At 38.8% G+C, this 19,436-nt stretch overlaps 1 protein-coding gene across 1 annotated transcript in view; it reads left to right on the top strand.

The window, feature by feature from the left end:
* Positions 1 to 19,436, top strand: part of ROCK1 (Rho associated coiled-coil containing protein kinase 1) — a 154,288-nt gene that overhangs the window by 29,007 nt on the left and 105,845 nt on the right. The window contains 1 exon segment of the mRNA XM_010354888.2: positions 10,940 to 11,021. Within this exon segment, the coding sequence (XP_010353190.2) occupies positions 10,940 to 11,021 (82 nt within the window).

Genomic DNA, 19,436 nt, shown 5'->3' with positions numbered 1-19,436 from the left:
AGTGGAATTACTGATCATGTGGTAATTTTACGAGAAACGGATACACTATTTTTCACAGCAGCTACCCTGTTTTACATTCCCCCCAGCATTGCAAAGGGTTCCAGTTTCATTGCATCTTCTCCAACACTTGTTCTTTTCTGATTTTTTTTTTTTTTTTTGAGACGGAGTCTTGCTCTGTTGCCCGGGCTGGAGTGCAGTGGCCGGGTCTCAGCTCACTGCAAGCTCCGCCTCCCAGGTTTAAGCCATTCTCCTGCCTCAGCCTCCCGAGTAGCTGGGACTACAGGCGCCCGCCACCACGCCCGGCTAGTTTTTTTGTATTTTTTAGTAGAGACGGGGTTTCACCGTGTTAGCCAGGATGGTCTCGATCTCCTGACCTTGTGATCCGCCCGTCTCGGCCTCCCAAAGTGCTGGGATTACAGGCTTGAGCCACCGCGCCCGGCCTCTTTTCTGATTTTTTAAACCAATAACTATCCTAATGAGTGTGAAGTGATGTTTCATTGTGGTTTTGATTTGTATTTCCATAATGATTTATGATGTTGAGCATCTTTTCATGTGCATATTGGCCATTTCTGTCTTTGGAGACATTTTTATCCAAGCTTTTGCGCATTTTTAAAATGAGTTGTTTTGACTTTTAGGAGTGTCCTACATATTTTGGGTAATAATCTCTTATCAGACATAGTACTTGCAAATATTTTCTCCCATTCTGTGGATTGCCATTTCACTCTGTTAATAGTGTTCTTTAGTGCACAAAAGTTTTTAATTTTGATGAGGTTTAGTTTGTTTTTTCTTTTGTTGCCTGTGTTCTTGGTATCATGTACAAGAGATCATGGTCAAATTCAATATCCTGAAGCTTCCCCCTGTGTTTTCTTCTAAGCATTTTATAGTTCTAGCTTCTACATTTTGGTCTTTGATCCCTGTTGAGTTAATTTTGGTATATGGTATATTGTGGAGACTCAAATTTGATTCTCTTGCATGTGGATATGCAGTTTTTCCAGCACCGTTTGCTGAAAAGACCGTCCATTATTGAATGGTTACGTCACACATGTTGAAATTAATTGACCATATGTATGTGTGGGTTTGTGGTCTTTTTTTTTTTTTTCCTATTCCATTTGTCTATACAGTTGACCCTTGAATAACATGGGGATTAGGGGCACTGACCACTACCCTCTCCCCATGCATTTGAAATACATGAAATACATACTTTTTAAATTTCCCCAAAACTTAACTACTAATAGCCTACTGTTGACTGAAAGCCTTACTGATAGCATAAAGAGTTGATTAACAACATGTATTTTGTATGTTATATGTAAATATATATACTGTATTCTTGCATAAAGTTACCCAGAGAAAAGAAAATATTAGTAAACTCATAGGGAAGAGAAAATATATTTACCGTTCATTAAATGGAAGTGGATCATCATAAAGATCTTCATACTCACCATTTTCACATTGAGTAGGCCGAGTAGAGGGAAAAGGAGGAGTTGGTCTTTCTGTTTCATGGGTGGCAGAGGTGGAAGGAGGTATAAATGGACTCATGCAGTTGAAACTTACGTTGTTTGAGCACCAGCTGTATATGCTTGTCCTTATGCCAGCAGTACACTATTTTGGTTACTGGTATTAGTTTTTAGCTCCAGAATTTGTTTCTTAATATAGTTTCTTTGTCTTTGTTGACATTCACATTTTGCTCATATATAATTTTCCTAGTTTCCTTTAGTTCCTTTTCTGTGTTTTCCTTCAGCTCTTTGAACATATTTAAGAGTTTTTAACGTCTTTATCAAGTCCAGTGTCTAGGCTTCTTGGGTATGGTTTCTGTTCATTTATTTCATTCCTCCCAGCCGTGTTTTTCTGTTCCTTTGTATATCTTGTGGTTTCTTTATGGAAAATTGGCCATTTAACTGTTACAATGTGGTGATTTTGGAAATCAGATTTCCTCTATTCTCCAGGGTTTGCTAGTGGTATGGCTTTGATGAGTGGAGGAACACTAGGTTCTTTGTCTCAAGTCGAATTAGAAAAAGCTACACTGGACACACGTGGATCACATACCGAAAGGAAGGAGCACACTTTTATTCTCACTTCTCTTTCTGGATGGGTAACAGATCATCTTCAACATGCACTCCCCTGGAGTGTATTTTAAAGCACTGGTGGCACGCAAGCCCACAGGGAGTAGTTCCCCAGAGCTAAAGTGGGCTCCAGAGGAGCAATCTAAGACAGCTACTGAAGTGCCAACCCTTCCCGTTCCCCTCTATTTGTACCATCAGCCCCACCATCTCCAGTATATCCTACTCTCCCCTCTTCATTCTTACCCCTCCAGGAAATGCTTGATGGGAATGATGCCATAAAGGTTCAGGTTTCCTTCTCATTGCAGGACCTTAAGCAAATAAAGGGAGACTTAGGTCAATTTTCTAATGACCCTGATAGGCGTGTAGAAATTTTCTGAAATTTAACTCAGGTTTTTATCTCACGTGGAGGGATGTTGTGTTGCTGCTAAGTCAAACCCTCCCTGCAACTGAAAAGCAGAGAGTTCTGCAAGCAGCAGAAAATTATGGAGATGAACAACATATCTCTTATAGCAGACCAAGTTAAAAAAGAGGAGAAAAAGGAAGGTGAGGAAGAGGTAGAAACTTCACTCCCACAAGGAAGGGAAGCAGTTCCGGTTAAATAACCCTAATTGGGATCCCAATAACTCAGCAGATGAATGGAAAAGGAAGCACTTTTTAAGGTGTATAATAGAAGGCCTATGGAAGACCACAGCTAAACCTCTCAGTTACTCTAAAGTGTCCATGATAGACCAAAAACCAGACAAGAATCCCACAGCTTTTATGGAAAGGCTGAGAGGGGCACTAATAAAGCACACCTCTCTATACCCCGATTCAGTTGAGGGACAGCTCATCTTGAAGGACAAGTTTATTACACAGGCAGCTCCTGATATTAAAAGAAAGCTACAGAAGCAAGCAATAGAACCAGATAGCACCCTAGAAAGCCTCCTGAGAATAGCCACTTCAGTCTTTTACAATAGGGATTGGGAGGAAGCCTGAGAAAAGGAGAAGTAGTACAAGAGAAAAACAGAGGCTCTAGTAGCAGCATTACAATCTTGTAAAGTCCAGAATCCCCAAGGTGCATCCTCTAGCTGTTATCAGTGTGGTTAGTCTGGGCATTTTAAGAAGGAATGCCCAGGAAGCAAGACGAAGCCACCTCAACCCTGTCCAGCCTGTGGTGGAGACTACTGGAGACAGACCTGCTTTGGTCTTTTGTTCTGGGTTCAGAACTAGTCTCACAGATGGTCTAGCAGGACTGATGGGTCCTGGAGCTCAAACCCCTGGCTCCAGCAACTCAGACTGCCATTACAGCACAGGTGTCCCGGGCTTTCCTGCTGGACAAGAGCTGCAAAACACCTTCCAAAGGACCCTTTTTTTTCTATCTGCCTAAAATACTTTCCTAATAACTCCTACTACACTAGGTTTTCTCTCTCCCTCTCCCTCTCCCTCTCCCTCTCCCTCTCCCTCCCCCTCCCCCTCCCCCTCCCCCTCTCCCCCCTCCCCCTCTCCCCCCTCCCTTTCCCTCTCTCCCCTCTCTGTCACCCAGGCTGGAGTGCAGTGGTGCCATCTCAGCTCACTGCAGCTCCCCGCTCCCGGGTTCAAGCGATTCTCGCGCCCTAGCCCCCCAAGTCGTTGGGACCACAGACGCACACCACTACCCTGCCTAATTTTTGTATTTTTAGTAGAGACGGGGTTTCGCCATATTGGCCAGGCTAGTCTCGAACTCCTGGGCTCAAACGATCCGCCTGCCTTGGCCTCCCAAAGTGCTGGGATTACAAGCGTGAACCACCATGCCTGGCCTGTTTGTTTTTTCCAAATGGCTATAGTCCATTTGTTTTGAGACTTTTCCAAATTGTTTTTGCAAAGACTATTCCTTACTGTGGGTGATTACTGAAGTCTTGATTCCTTTAGCTTGTATTCAGCTAATGTTTGGGCAGAGATTTCCTTGAATGTCAGGTGCTCCAATACATACCCAGAAAGCCTCAGAAAACAAAAAGAGAACCACCTCTCAGTCTTTGCAGATTTGCCCTCTGCTGGGGTACTCCTTTACCACTTAGCTAGGCTTGTTCTGAGTTCAGGATGAAACTCAGATGAGATGAGAGCTTAGGATCTTCTCAGGATTTTTCTTAGCATGCTTCTTTGCCTGGGCTTCACATGGCTTTTTAAATTCTCCTGTATACATGGCTGCTTTTGAATCATCTCATTTCCCAAAGAGTCTCACCCTGCTTCTCCTCTGGGCCTAGATGGTCTATTCTTTGTGTTGTGTCCACTAGTCCTCCCTACTTCCCCATCTTTTACCTCAGGTGTATCAGTAGGTTTTGTAGTTAGCTTCCTTGTAGCCTTTATGAGCAGCGCCTGCTGCTTTTCCTGCCTGTATTCTGAATGATGTGAAACAGAGTTTAGGTCTTGCCTTAGTCTTTCAGGTATCTCCCATACAAGATAGAATGAACATACACAGTATGGTCTTATTCTACCCCCTTGGGTTCAAGGTTTGGGGGGGTGGTAAGAGGAGGAACCAGTCTACTACCTGTTCAAGACTTAAGACTATCCTTAGCGGGTGGGACAAGAGCAAGTAACCTGCCGTAACAGTTTCCTACCATTTGGGATAGCTTTTACTTGATTGGATATTTGCTTGTTTGCTGTAAACCTAAATTTTCCAGAACTTCTGCAGACCTGTTTCTGATAGCTTGTTACTTTTGATGTTTCTGTGGGTGAAGGAGAGCTTGGAGCTTCCTAGTCCATCAATTTGCTGACATCTGATAGTGACTTAAAATAAATTATGGCTGTGTGTGTGTGTGTGTGTGTGTGTGTGTGTGTGTACCAAGAGGGGAGGATCACTTGAGGTCAGATGTTTTAGTCCAGCCTGGCCAACATGGTGAAACCCCATCTCTAATACAAATACAAAAATTTTTATGTGTGTGTTTATTTGTACACACACACGAAAACATATCATAAAACTTAGCATTTAACTGTTTCTTTTTTGTTTGAGACAGTCTCCCTCCATCACCCGGGCTGGGGTGCAGTGGCACGATCTCGGCTCACTGCAACCTCCACCTCCTGGGTTCAAGTGATTCTCCTGCTTCAGCCTCCTGAATAGCTGGGATTACAGGTGCCTTCCACCACACCCAGCTAATTCTTGTCTTTTTAGTAGAGACGAGTTTTCACCATATTAACCAGGCTGGTCTTGAACTCCTGACCTCAAGTGTTCCTCCCGCCTTGGCCTCCCAAAGTGCTGGAATTACAGGCGTGAGCCACCTAGCCCATTTAACTGATGCTAAATGTATAAATCTGTAGCATTAAATCTTTCACGTTGTTATGCAACCATCAGTGATGTTTAAATGGGAAATGATTTGGCTCTTTTGCATTCTCTATTCTGTTTGACTGCCTGAGATGTTTTAAATTCATTCTTAAGGCATTTCTGCTTTTTAAGTTCCTTCTCAGCTTCATTGGTACTATTCTTTCTGTCTTTCTTCTCTTCTCTGTGTCCTCCTCCACTGTTTTTGCTCTGTGTACTTCTTTTGCTTTTCTTCCTTTTCTTTCCTTTTTTTTTTTTCGAAACAGAGTCTCGCTCTGTCACTAGGCTGGAGTGCAGTGGCGCGATGTTGGCTCATTGCAACCTCCGCCTCCCAGGTTCAAGTGATTCTCCTGCCTCAGCCCCCCGAGTACCTGGGACTACAAGCGGGCGTCCCCATATCCGGCTAATTTTTTGTATTTTAATGGAGAAGTGGTTTCTCCATATTGGTCAGGCTGGTCTCGAACTCCAACCTCAGGTGATCTGCCCGCCTTGGCCTCCCAAAGTACGGGGATTACAGGCGTGAGCCACTGCACCCAGCCTACTTTGTGTACCTCTTAAATGTTAGTGTTTCCCAGGGTTCTATTCTTGAGTCTTTCTCCACTCTCCCTGTTTATTCTTGTTGGATAATTGCATATGTTCTCACAGATTTAAGTGTGCTCTCATGACTCCCAAATCTATATTACAGTCCCAGTCTCTCTGTTAAACCCAAACTTATATCCAGTTACCATCTAGTTATCCATGAAATGATATCCCAAAGGACCTCAGATTTAGTGTGTCTGAAATATTTGTCTTCTCTCCAAATTATATTATCTGCCTTGTTTAATGAAGTTGCTATCTACTTACATCAACTTGAAGATCATATAATCATTTTCAACCCTTCCTGTTCCTCTTTCAGTTATTCATCAGATTCTTTTGCTTCTAATGCCCCGTTCCTGTTTCCCCAGTTTTTCAGTCTTTTATCCTTTTATGCTTGTATTACCACAGTATTCTCCTAGTCACTTTCATCTCCACCTATCTCTTTTGCTTTTAATTTATCATCTTTATCATTGACAGTCTACTAAAATAAAAACCAGTCATGCCACTTCCCTACCGCAGAAATTCCTATGGTTCCAAATTATCAGAAGATAAATTCTTCTCCTGGTATGTTATACCTTTAACATTCGCTACCTCATTGTCACAGCTTTGACTCCTTCTCCTTCATCTCCTTTTCACCTTTCCCAGTCCAGAACATTCTACTCTCATTCTCTGAATTCTCCTTGCTTTTCACTTCTAGATTGCCTTGCCCCACTTCTGTCTTATTCCTTCATAATTCTGTTCTTCAAGGTTCAGCTCAAATTTCATCTTCTCTGTAGAGCCCCAACAGCCCTTTCTCTGTTTATGTAGTACCTACTACACTCGATATCCTATATTTACTTTTTCTACCTACTAACCTCTGAACTCTCAGAGACAGGAAGTATTTTCTTTTTCTGCTTTCCTGCAGAGAGGAGGCAGATTTAGAAATAAACAATTACAGTATAACAGCTAAATACATAATTTCTGTAATAGCACAAAGGAGGTCATATAACATTGCCTCAGGGCACTGGGGAAGGCAGCACAAAGTAAGGGACATTTTGAGGCAGTCTTAATGTAAGAATGTTCACATTCCAGCTGGAGAATAGAGCAGGTGCAGAGGTTCCATAGGGTAGAGTGAGCCTGGCTTATTTGGGAAATGGCTGGTAGCACACTGTGGCATAAGCCCAGCTATGTACATGTAGAGAAACAGGCTGGACAAAGGTGTGATTGGAAACTGATTGGGAAGAGCCATTGTTTGTTGTACTAGATAATTTGGAACATTATTTACTTATTTATTGATTATAAATGTCCTGGGCAGCATTGACATGGGTATAGTAATGTCACACTAGTTAAACAGATATTAATTGTATTTAATATCAGGTTGTTAAAAGTCCCTAAGGAAATTCTGTTTTCATTTTCATAGCTGTGCTTAATTTTGATGAATTATTTCTTTATGAAGTGAAGAAAGATTGATTGATCGACTGATTGGTTTTTAGAGACAGGGTCCCACTCTGTTACCCGGGCTGCGGTGCAGTGGCGTAATCATAGATTACTGTAGCCTCGAGCTCCTGGGCTCAAGCGATCTTCCTGCCTCAGCCTCTCAAGTAGCTGGGACTGCAAGCATGTGGCACCACGCCCAGCTATTATTTTTTTTTTTTTAACTTTTATTTTTGTGGAGATAGGGTCTTGCTATGCTGTCTAGGCTGGTCTTGAACTCCTGGCTTCAAGTGATCCTCCTGTCTTGATCTCCCAAAGTGCTGGGATTACAGTTGTGAGCCATGACATCTGGCCTAAGGGACTTAGTTAAAACAACATTTTACTACATATACCAAAAGCATTTTCTTTAAATGGTATATTCTCTCTTATTAGAGTTTGTCAGCACTCTTTAGTACCAGCGGTCAGTCCATTTTAGAAGTAGTTTGGTTTTCAGAAGCCCCAGTTTTGCTGCCATAGTTTTCAGTGAATTTTGAGGGTGGGGTAGTGTTTCTCCAAAAATATGTCTATTAGGTTTAGAATAATAAGCATTTAGATTTTGAAAATTTACCTAAAAATGAATGTTTCTTATAATAGTGTAACTGTCCTTTCCTTGTTAAATTCTCATGCCTTATAATGTGTTATTTTTAATGGATTTAATCCTAAGTGATGTTTTACTCCTGACTTATTTTTGTTAATTCAGATCTATCCAGAAAACTAAAGTTTGCAGTAGTGTTGAATAATTTTCTTTTGCTTCTGCTTTTGCTTCAACTCTGTTGTGGCATAACACAACAGGCCTCTACCTCCTCTTCCCTCTGCTCCCCCTCCCACCCATATCAGTGCTTCTCAGGAAATGTGAAGTGTTTTTACTTTAAAGATCACTGTAAAATGTTATACTTTTAATTGATTATGCCTGACTTTGTGTGTATATGTGAAAATACTTCTCTTATGTAACTACCTTCTTTTAACATATAACTGCTACAACTGGTCTGCTACCCTTGTTCAACTATTAGTAGCAAAGAATTTAATTACTGTAATTTTTTGACATTGATTGGCCCCTCTGTTATATATTTTCTCCTCCACATTTTTTTTTCTTTTTCTTTTTCTTTTTTTTTTTTTTTGAGACAGAGTCTCGCCCTTTCACCCAGGCTGGAGGCATGATTTTGGCTCACCGCAACCTCCGCCTCCCGGGTTCAAGCGATTGTCCTGTCTCAGCCTCCCAAGTAGCTGGGATTACAGGTGCCCACCACCACCATGCCCGACTAATTTTTATATTTTTAGTAGAGATGGGATTTCACCATTTTGGCCAGGCTGGTCTCTTAACTCCTGACCTCAAGCAGTATGCCTGCCTCAGCCTCCCAAAGTGCTGAGATTACAAGAGTGAACCACTGCGCCTGGCCTCCTCTACATTTTTAAATTGATGATTAAGCTATATGATGGACATGTTGTGAAAGTAGAGGGTAGTTTTGCTCATGCCTAAATCATAAAATTAAGTAAAGGACCAGTGGAAGTATATCCTCTGATCATCATTCCTCGTGAATTGTTTTTGCACTTGGATGAATGTTAACATTCCGAGTCCTGGTACTAGAATTTGGACTTTTAGGAAGTGTGGAAGTCTTATTCTGCATTATTTTATGGAACTTCAGAGTATTGAATAAAAGATAAGATTCCTGTGTCATTTATAGTGGAAAAGCTGCACAACATTGCTTGCATTGTGCAGCTTTTCCACTGCATTAAAATGGAAGCCTGCATCCCTCTCTCCCACCCCAGAGTCTTGACTCCCCTTGGAAACCTCAGTTGGTGTATGCTTTCGTTAAGGTAGAAGAATACATTCTTGCCAACTTTATTTCCCTAATAAAGGCACACAAGTTTTGCTTATGGGTGATGCTGAAAAGTAATAGACTATCCCGTGGTATTGTAGAATTAAAGTGTATGGTGCCACGTCCAAACACTTAGTGACCATATGTAATTAGTGGAGGCAGCTCATTTTTCGTTAACAAACACATGATCAGATACTTGGACACGCAAAACTCAGATGCCCATATGTAACAACAACAACAAAAGTACTTCAGATTACTGCACTGGGGAAGGGTTTAACATCATGACCTAAGATTTACTTTTAAGGTTTTATGACCACATGACTAAAATGTCTATTTTCTGTGTAGGTCATTCCTGTCAATAGGGAGACTAACATTGAGAGCTTTCAAATGTCAGTAACAGAAATAAAAGAGAGAGAAGTGAGACTATTAAGGTCCAGACACTTCACATATTAACTCATTTAATTCTTACAAATCTGTTATGTGTTGTAATCATTATCCCTCATTTTACTAAAAAGAAAACTGAGGCTCAGAAAGGTTATGTGACTTGTCCTCCCAACAGTATCATGTTAAATATACTGTTTTTTTCTTTAAAATGCTTTTGCCTTGTTCTTTATTTTTTTAATGTTTTGACCCATCTGGAACTGATTACATTATTAAGCATCACGCAAAAACCATTCTTTCCCATAGTGCTGTTCAGTTATACAAACAACATTTACCAAAGAGTAAGACTTTGTAATGAAGATTGCTTGGGATTATCTGAATGTTCTTCCAGTTCCTGCCATGTGGCAGGCTATAGTCTGAATAGATGCTTTCCCATTTCAGTACTGCTTGGTATACCTTCACACTGCCATGCACTTGCTTAGATAATATTTAAATATCCTCTTAAAAGCAAAAGCTCGGCCAGGCGTGGTGGCTCACACCTATAATCCCAGCACTTTGGGACTCTGATGCAGGAGCAATTGCTTGAGGTCTGGAGTTCAAGACCAGCCTGGGCAGTATGGTGAAACCCTGTCTCTACACAAAAAGATAAAATTTAGCCAGGCGTGGTAGTGTAAGCCTGTAGTCCCCGCTACTCTAGAGGCTGAGGCAGGAGGATGGCTTGAGTCCAGGAGGTGGAGGTTGCACTGAGCCAGCATTGCACCACTGCACTCCAGCCTGGCCAACAGAGCAAGACCCTTTAAAAAAAAAAAAAACAGAAAAAATGCAAAAGCTCATGTGTGTCCTTTACTACTAGGTTTACCTAGAAAGTGCCTCAAAGAAAGAAAGAAGACCCATGAAAATCCAATACATTTTTATAATTAAAAATGTATATAGCTTGCATTTGTGATTATGAGGTATCTATTTTATATTAAACCTCACATTTTATTATTTAGCTGTTACCTTGTAAAATATTTATAGTAACAAATGTAGGTTTTTGATGTCTGTGAGATAAAGATAAATGCAGTAGTAAGGAGAAGTAATGCAAAATAAAATTTCATGTCCTTATTAGGGGAAAAGCTCATGGATTGAAATCACTTGCAGCCAATCTGTGGTAATTTTCTTGCCCCTGGGCCCGCCAGACTTAGAAGGTAAAAAGAGCTACATATGAAATGAAAACAGCTTTTCTCCCAGTTCTCTCTCATCTAATCTTGTAGAGGGTGTTAAATGTACACAAGATGTATTAGGGGACATTAAATATTAAAGCATGTATTTTATTATTTCATAAAAAAGGAAACTTCATAATGTGATCCAAAAAACTAACCATTGTTTGTTTGTTTCTTTAGGATGGATTGGATGCTTTGGTATATGATTTGGATTTTCCTGCCTTAAGAAAAAACAAAAATATTGACAACTTTTTAAGCAGATGTAAGTAATTTTTTGTGGAGGTTAATGACAGACTTCATATAACTACATTTTGACTTAGATCATTCAAGCCCTTATTTTTTCTTCTATTTACTTTTTGGTGATTTCATCAATGATTTCTACATAGAGTTTAGTAGGAAGTGTGTAAGAAGCAGTTTGGATGCCTGTTAGGAGAACCAAAGTACTTTGAAGAGAAAGGGATGAAAAATAGCTAAAATAAGTATTCAAAAAACTGTGCATTGAGTTTGAATAACCGCACATTGAGTTTGAGTGACTGCTGAGATATGAGAATTTTTCTCCATGAAAGCTGTTTTATATTTAAATTTTACAGATATTCTTTTCTGAAGGCTCCTTTTTAGATTGGATATTATAATTTAAAATTTTGATTAACTTATAACTTCAAACTTTTAATCTTAAAGAATTAGTAAGATTTAGATCATAAAGTCCTTCATTTATTTCTGTTTCTAAACTATAAATGTTGATACATATAAGTTTGATTGGTTTTGGTGTTATCTTTCAATTTTGGTTACATGTGTTTTGTTACAAAGATTTTATTTTTCTAAATAGTCATGTCTTTTTGATTTTTAAAATCATTTCTATACTTTGAAATCTTGTATTAGAATTTTTAAATTTTATGTTCTTTTAGTTTTTCATTTTTTAAAAATTTATTTAGTTTTATTTGAGTTTTTGAATATGGTTCCATATTCTGAACTGAGAAGTTTTTAAGTATAAAAGTTTTAATTATTTCTCATGTCCTATGGACATATTAGTAAAATTTTATTAATGTTTACAGTTGCTTACCTCCCTACCTGACAACATAGTGAAGGAACTAAAAAGATGGAGAGGCTTGACTGTTTATCTTAATGGTAGCTGGCGTTTACAGAGATGGTGTAGATAAGGGGTAAATACTCCTTAGTACAAAGGCAGAGGGTGGGGCATTTTTTTTTTTAAAGTAATGGCTAGCAAGAATGAAATACGTACTTCCTTAAACTTAGCTACTTTGTTGCTTTCATAATGTTAAGTATGCTTGTATATTATATTTTATAAATAGAGACATTAATGCTTTAGTAGAAATAAGTAAAATAAAATTATAAATCTAAAGTAAACTGTTTTAACTGGTAAACCTGTACAATTTATTTTAATTTTTAAATTGGAGAAAAATGCAGAGAATAATATAACAAAATTTTAGGGAAGTCAAATGTAGCAGGTAAAAATCATGACCAAGGATAGTTTATGCCAGGATTACTAAGTTAGTATAAAATTCAAAAATCAATTAGTTTAATTTACCATATTAACATACTTTAAAAAGGAAATTTAGTAGATGCAGAAAAAGCGTTTGGTAAAATTTAATATCCATTCACAATTTAAAAATATCTGTCTGCAAACTAGGAACTGAAGAAAGCTTCCTTTCCCCAATAAAGGGAATCTACAAGAAACCTACAGTTCAGATTTTATCTACTTGTTTAAGACAAATGCTTTTCCCCTAAGATGGGAAAAGGCAAATCTGTCCTCTCTTACCACTTTTATTTGACATCATCTTACAAGTTCTAGACAGTGCCATCAGGTAAAATAAAGAAAAGCCATACAGATTGAGAAGGAAGAAGTAAAACTTTCTCAATTTAGACAGCATGATTTTCCGTATCAAAAATCCTCAAGATTCTGCAAAAAAGCTACATGAACTAGTAAGTTTGTTAAGCAAGGTTGAAAGTTAGAAGATTAATATCCAAAAAGCAGTTGCACATACATTTATTAATAACAAGCAATTGGAAATTGATTTATTATAACAAATACAGCACCATTTACAATAGAAGCAAAAACATGAAAAATTTAGGAGTAAATTTGACAAAATATGTGTAAACCTGTATACTGAAAACTATACAGCATTGTAGACAGAAATTAAAGAAGACCTAACAAGATATTCAGTGTTCATGGATTGGACAATTCAGCATTAAAATGTTAACAGTCCCTGAATTAATTGATCTATAGAGCCCGTATATTCTCAGAACCTTAGCAGACAGTTTTTTGTATAAAGTGACCAGCAATTCTTTAATTCATATGGAAATGCAAAGGAAAATAGATAAACTGGGCATCATCAAAATTAAAAACTTTTATTTGTGCTTCAAAGATACTATCAAGAGTGAAGGCCAGGCACGGTGGCTTTCACCTGTAATCCCAGCACTTTGGGAGGCTTAAAAATGCATTTTAGATTCCTGCATGTTGTCCGTGTTGTGTGAAGTAGTAACTTGTTCCTTTTTTCCACTAAATTGCAGAGCAACCTTCTATTGAATGGATGTACCTTGGTTGGTTGGTTCATTCCTCTGTTGAAGAACATATTTGTTATTTCCTGTTTGGGGCAATTATGAATAAAGCTGCTGTAAATATTCGAGTACAAGGTTTTGCATGAATTTAGGTTTTTTTGTTTTGTTTTTTTTTTTTTTGAGATGGAGTTTCACTGTTGTCACCAGGCTGGAGTGCAATAGTGCGATCTCGGCTCACTGCAACCTCTGCCTCCCAGGTTCAAGCGGTTCTCCTGCCTCAGCCTCCCGAGAAGCTGGGATTACAGGCATGCACCACCATGTCTGGCTAATTTTGTATTTTTAGTAGAGACAGGGTTTCTCCATGTTGGTCAGGTGATCTCAAACTCCCGACCTCAGGTGGTCTGCCTGCCTCGGCCTCCCAAAGTTCTGGGGTTACAGGCGTGAGCCACAGCGCCTGGCCATGAATTTAGTTTTAAATTGACTTGGGCAGATACGTAAATACACAGAAGTAGGATTGCTAAGTTGTTTGCTAAGAATAGGTTTAACTTCTTAAGAAACTGCCAAACTGTCTTCCAAAGTGGCTATACCATTTTATTATACATTCCCACCAACAATGAATGAGAGTTTCTGTTGTTCTGCATCCTTGCTGCATTTGCTACTGTCAGTTTTCGTTTGCATAATGTCTTTCATAGAGCAAAAATTTTAATTTTGTTGAAATCTAACTTATAAACTATTTCTGCATTGGTTGTGCTTTTTGTGTCATGTAAAAATCATTGCCAAACTCAAGATTGATTTTTTAAAGCAACTTTATTAAGTTATTTACATACTATAAAATTCACCCATTTAAAGTGTACAATTCAGTGAGCTTGAGTGTATATATATTTACAGAGTTGTGCAACCATTACCACAGTTACTTTTACAACATTTTCATCACTTCATAAAGTAACCCCATACCCATTAACAGTCAGTCTCCATTTCTCTCCAGGCTTCCAGCCCTAGGCAACCACTAATCTAATTTCTGTTTGTATAGATTTGCCAACACTATTAACTTTAAGTCACTCTCTTTTTGCCTAAGGCTTCTAGCCTTAGGCAACCACTAATCTATTTTCTGTCTCTATAGATTTGCCAGCTCTACAGAGACATTTCCTATGGATGGAATCATCAATAAAATGGTCTTTTGTGACTGCCTTCTTTGGCTTAGCATGTTTTCATTGTTCATCAGTGTTGTAGCATGTGTCGGTATTTCATTCTTTTTAATTGCCAGTAGTATTCCATTGTATGGATGTACCACATTTTGTTTATCTGCTCATCAGCTGATGGACATTTGTATTCTATTTTGGCTTTTATGAATAATGCTGCTATGGACATTTGTATAGAAGTTTTTGTGTAGACATATGTTTTTATTGTTCTTGCGTAGATACCTAGAAGTGGAATTGGTGGGTCATATGGTAATTCTATGTTTAACATTTTGAGAAACTCAAGATTGATATTTAAATGTATACTTTTATTACTTTGGAGTAAATATATGTGGCTTTTCTGTTGTTCCTGAATAGATAAATGCAGTATGTGTTTATCTCCATTTGCATATAATGTCACTAAGTGTTTTTAATATTTCAGTAGCATCAAGTACAAGTATAGTCTGTATCCTTAAGGATTGTGGGGACATACAATGTAATAGAAGAAACAGACCTATATAAACAATCCCAGTTCAGATTGTTAGGTGAAATATAGGGAAATAATGTTGTCCCAGAGAAGGGAGTCATACCTTGTGCTCAAGAGGGAATCAGGAATGTCTAAAGAGGAGGTAAAAGATTAGATCTTGTTTAATAGTAACTTGGTCAGGTAAGGTGGTGGGGGAAGTCATTTTAGGTTAGTGATAACATCTGCAAGGGCACAGAGATGAAGTAGCATGGCTTATACAGGTAATTGCAAATAACTAGGCATTGCTAGAGCATAGTTGTGGGGAGTAGCTTATGTAGAAATGTAAGACTGGACAGTCACTAACAAGATCAATTTTTTTTTTTTTTTTTGCCATGTTGTTGAGGAGTTTGAATTTAGGAGTCTGGATTTTTAATTTATATTTATTTTTTGTTAGTCTGTTTATCAAACTGGATTATTCTGTGTGTATGTGGGTGGGTGGATGCGTGCATATGTGCCTGTGCAGTCAAAATGTAGCACATCTTCCTAGAGCATGATTTTATTTGAGCATTTGGACATTAAGTAATTTTCTTAATTAAAACCGTGCTGGGTGCAGTGGCTCACATCTGTAATACCAGCACTTTCGGAGGCTGAGGCGGGTAGATCACTTGAGCCCAGGAGTTCGAGATTGGCCTGGGCAACATGGCGAAACCCTGTCTCTACAAAAATACAAAAATTAGTTGTGCATTGTGTTTGCCTGTAGTCCCGGCTACTTGCGAGGCTGCAGTGGGGTAATTGCTTGAACTCCGAGGTGGAGGTTGCAGTGAGCTGAGATTGTGCGACAGAGACCCTGTCTCAAGAAAAAAGAAAAAAAAATCAGATTTTTATGGAATTGAATATAACATTCTTGTTAATTTTTCAAGTAAGTTTAATTTGTGAGCTTTTAAGGGCTGCTTTCACTACTCTAAAAGTGTGGTGCAATGTATACTGGGCTTTTTTAGGCAGAGTAGCAGTATTCTGGTCAAACAGTACGTGGTACTTAATGTTTATTACCATATTTTACCTATTCTGACATTTAAAAAAATTTGAACATTTTTGAAATTAGAATGTGTCTTGGAATCTCTAGTGGTACATAAAGTAATGGTACATTTTGTAATCTAGGATCTCAGGCTAGGCAAAAATACATCTTTTTTTTTTTTTATTAGAAAAGCAAGAAAGGGTCATTATAAAAAACTTAAAATATATAGAAAACGTGGCAGAATAATCTGTAGTCTCACCAAACTCAGAGATGACTGCAATTATTGTTTTGGCATATTTTCTTCTGGCCTTTAAAAAAATTCATATCTGTATATCAGTATATAATTATGTTTTTAGAAAATCAAGTTCATATACTGTATGCAGTTTATTCTATTCTTTGCACAACACTGTATGCTGAACATAATTCTATGTAATTATTCAACACAATTTTAAATGTTGCCTAATACTCTATTATATGTATATGAAATTATTTACTCTTTAAAATTGTAAAAACTATTTTATTGTAGAAATCTTTGTCCCACGTTGTGTCTCATTTCCTTAGGATAAATTCCTAGAAGTAAAATTCACTGGGTATAAAGTATGATTTTTATTTATTTTCAATTTAATTTAATTTTTTTCTTGATACAGAGTGTTAGTCAGTCACCCAGGGTGGAGTGCAGTGGCCTGATCTCGGCTCACTGCAACCTTCATCTCTGAGTTCAAGTGATTCTTGTGCCTCAGGTGTCCACCACCATGCCCAGCTAATTTTTGTATTTTTAGTAGAGACGGGGTTTCGCCATGTTGGCCAGGCTGGTCTTGAACTCCTGACCTCAAGCAATCCGCCCGCCTTGGTCTCCTGAAGTGCTGGGATTATAGGTGTGAATCACAGCACCCGGCCAATTTTTAAAACAGTGTTAGGAAAAATCATCCATTTGCTTTCTTGAAAATTAGATCCAAGAGTTTATATGTGATAGAAATCCTTTTGAATTTTTGGTAACCCAGAAGCTATAAGTTAGCCTTTTTGTACCGGTCCTTTTGCTAACTTGTGATCATTTGGAGAATGGTTAACTCTAAACTACTAGCTCTAACGATTAGCTAGTTAGTGGTTGTCAAGACTGTGGTTCCTATTTATGACTCAATTTGCTCATTTCATTTCTTGCTGAATATGTTGTATAGTAGTATTTCACTTCTCTGAATCTTAGCTTTCTGCCAGCTTCACCTGACTCAATATAGTTGACAATCAGAAATTGCTAAAAGGGTCTAGGTGGTCACAACATCCTATTTGGAGGTTTTAGAATGAATGAGAACTTACCAGATTTATAATTTTGCAAGTATTATTTTGTATAAAACTAATTTTGTGAATAACAAAGAGGTCGAAATCTGCCATAGGAAAAGATAAAACAGTTTAAGAAGGATTGGAAGTTCTGAGAAGTTTACTGTTTTAGGTAAGGTGTCCAGGGGAGGCCTTGCTAAAAGGTGACATTTGAAAAAAGAGTTGAAGTAGTTGAGGGAGTTAGCCATGTGGATGTCTCAGGGGAGAGAGTGGCATACAGAGGAATAGCTAGTACAAAGGCCTGGAGGGAGGAGGAGAGTGTACCTGACCTGTTTGAGGAACATCAAGGAAGCCAGTGTCGCTGGAGAGGACTAGGCAGGGGAGAGAATTGTAGGATGATATCATAGAAGTAAGGAAATAGGGAGGCTAGGTCATGTAGAGTCTTGTAGGCCATTGTAAAATCTTGGGCTTTTGCTCTGGGTGAGATGGCAAGACATTAGAGACTTTTGAGCAGAGAAACGACATGATCTGACTTGTGTTTTAAGAACATCACCCTGTGTTGAGAATAGACACAGGGAAATCAGTTGAGAGTCTATTGCAGTAATCCAAGGAAGAGATGATGGTGACTTGGTCTAGCATAGTAGCAATGTAGAGGGTGAGAGTTATCGGATTCCAGAAATATTTCAAAGAGAAAGCCAACATATTTTCATGAGAGATATGATATGGAGTGTAAGAAAAAAAGGAGTCAATAATGGCCCCTCGGTTTTGTCCTGAGCAAAATTGAGACATCAGCCAAAGTGTGAGACACATAGGTGTAAGTTTTGGGTGAGAATATGTCTTCAGTTTTTGGCACGTTAAATTTGAGGTGTTTTTCAAGAGAGGATATATTTTGAAAGTAATTGAATATATATGTTTGAAGTTTAAGAGAGAAGTCTAGACTAGAGATAAAAATGTGGAAATTGATATGTAGATGGTTTTTAAAGCCAGAGAAGTGAGTGTAGATAGAGAAGAAGTCACCATCAAGGACTGAGCCTTGGAATGCTCTAGTGTTAAGAAATCTGAGAGAAGGGGAGGAACCAGCCAAGGCAACTGAGACTACCGAGGTTGAAAAGTAAAATCTTCAGTATTATTGGAAGAATGTTGTGTCCTGAAAGTCTGGTGAAGAGTATGTATCAGGAGAGAGTGATCAAACCGTTAAAGCCACTGATATATCAAGATGAGAGCTGAGAATTGACCATTGGATTTAGCAACATGATGCTCGTTTGTGACTTTGACAAGTAGTTTTAAAAGAAAGGTTAAGAGCCAGAGCCGATGGCCGGGCGCGGTGGCTCAAGCCTGTAATCCCAGCACTTTGGGAGGCCGAGACGGGCGGATCACGAGGTCAGGAGATCGAGACCATCCTGGCTAACACGGTGTAACCCCGTCTCTACTAAAAAATACAAAAAACTAGCCGGGTGAGGTGGCGGGCGCCTGTAGTCCCAGCTACTCGGGAGGCTGAGGCAGGAGAATGGCGTGAACCCGGGAGGCGGAGCTTGCAGTGAGCTGAGATCCGGCCACTGCACTCCAGCCTGGGCTACAGAGCGAGACTCCGTCTCAAAAAAAAAAAAAAAAAAAAAAGAGCCAGAACCGAACTGAAGTGGGTTTTAGAGCAAATAAGAGGAAAGATTTTAGTCACAGAAAGTGTAGACAACTTACGAGAAATTTTGCTGCAGTAGGGAGTTGAGTAATGGGACAGTAGCTGCTGAGAGAAATGGGATCAAGAGATTATTTTTGTTTGTTTCTCTAAGATGGGAGAGAAAACAGCATGGTGGGATCCAGTTAGGAAGGGGAAAGCTTAGTAGTAAAGGAGAAAGGGGAGAATTGCTTGAGCAATGTCCTTGAACTACAGTAATAAAAAAGGATGACATCTAGTGCATGAATGGAGGGTTTGACTTAAGATAGAAGTAGTCTCCCATAGTAAAAGGTGAAAAGACAAAATATATGCTTGTACATGCCGATAGGTAAGTGTATAAGTGGTGGTGAGTCCGTGGTAGTTTTCTTCTGTTTCGTTTGTTTCAGGGTAGTAGCCAAACAAGATCATTAGCTGTGAATGAGGATCAGTGGGAGAGCTGTAGGAGGTGTGTGAAGAAAGAAGAAAACTTGAAATATGTCTCTAGGAGAGTGGGAGAGTGACTAGAAATTTAGGATTGCCAAGTAGAACTAAAGGCCAACTTGATGTTTGTGATTATGAAT

The sequence above is a fragment of the Rhinopithecus roxellana genome, chromosome 21 (assembly GCF_007565055.1).
Source record: "Rhinopithecus roxellana isolate Shanxi Qingling chromosome 21, ASM756505v1, whole genome shotgun sequence".
NCBI classification, from domain to species: Eukaryota; Metazoa; Chordata; class Mammalia; order Primates; family Cercopithecidae; genus Rhinopithecus; species Rhinopithecus roxellana.
The sequence above is the reverse complement of the archived record's forward strand: the minus strand, read 5'-3'. Positions and strand labels throughout refer to the sequence as shown.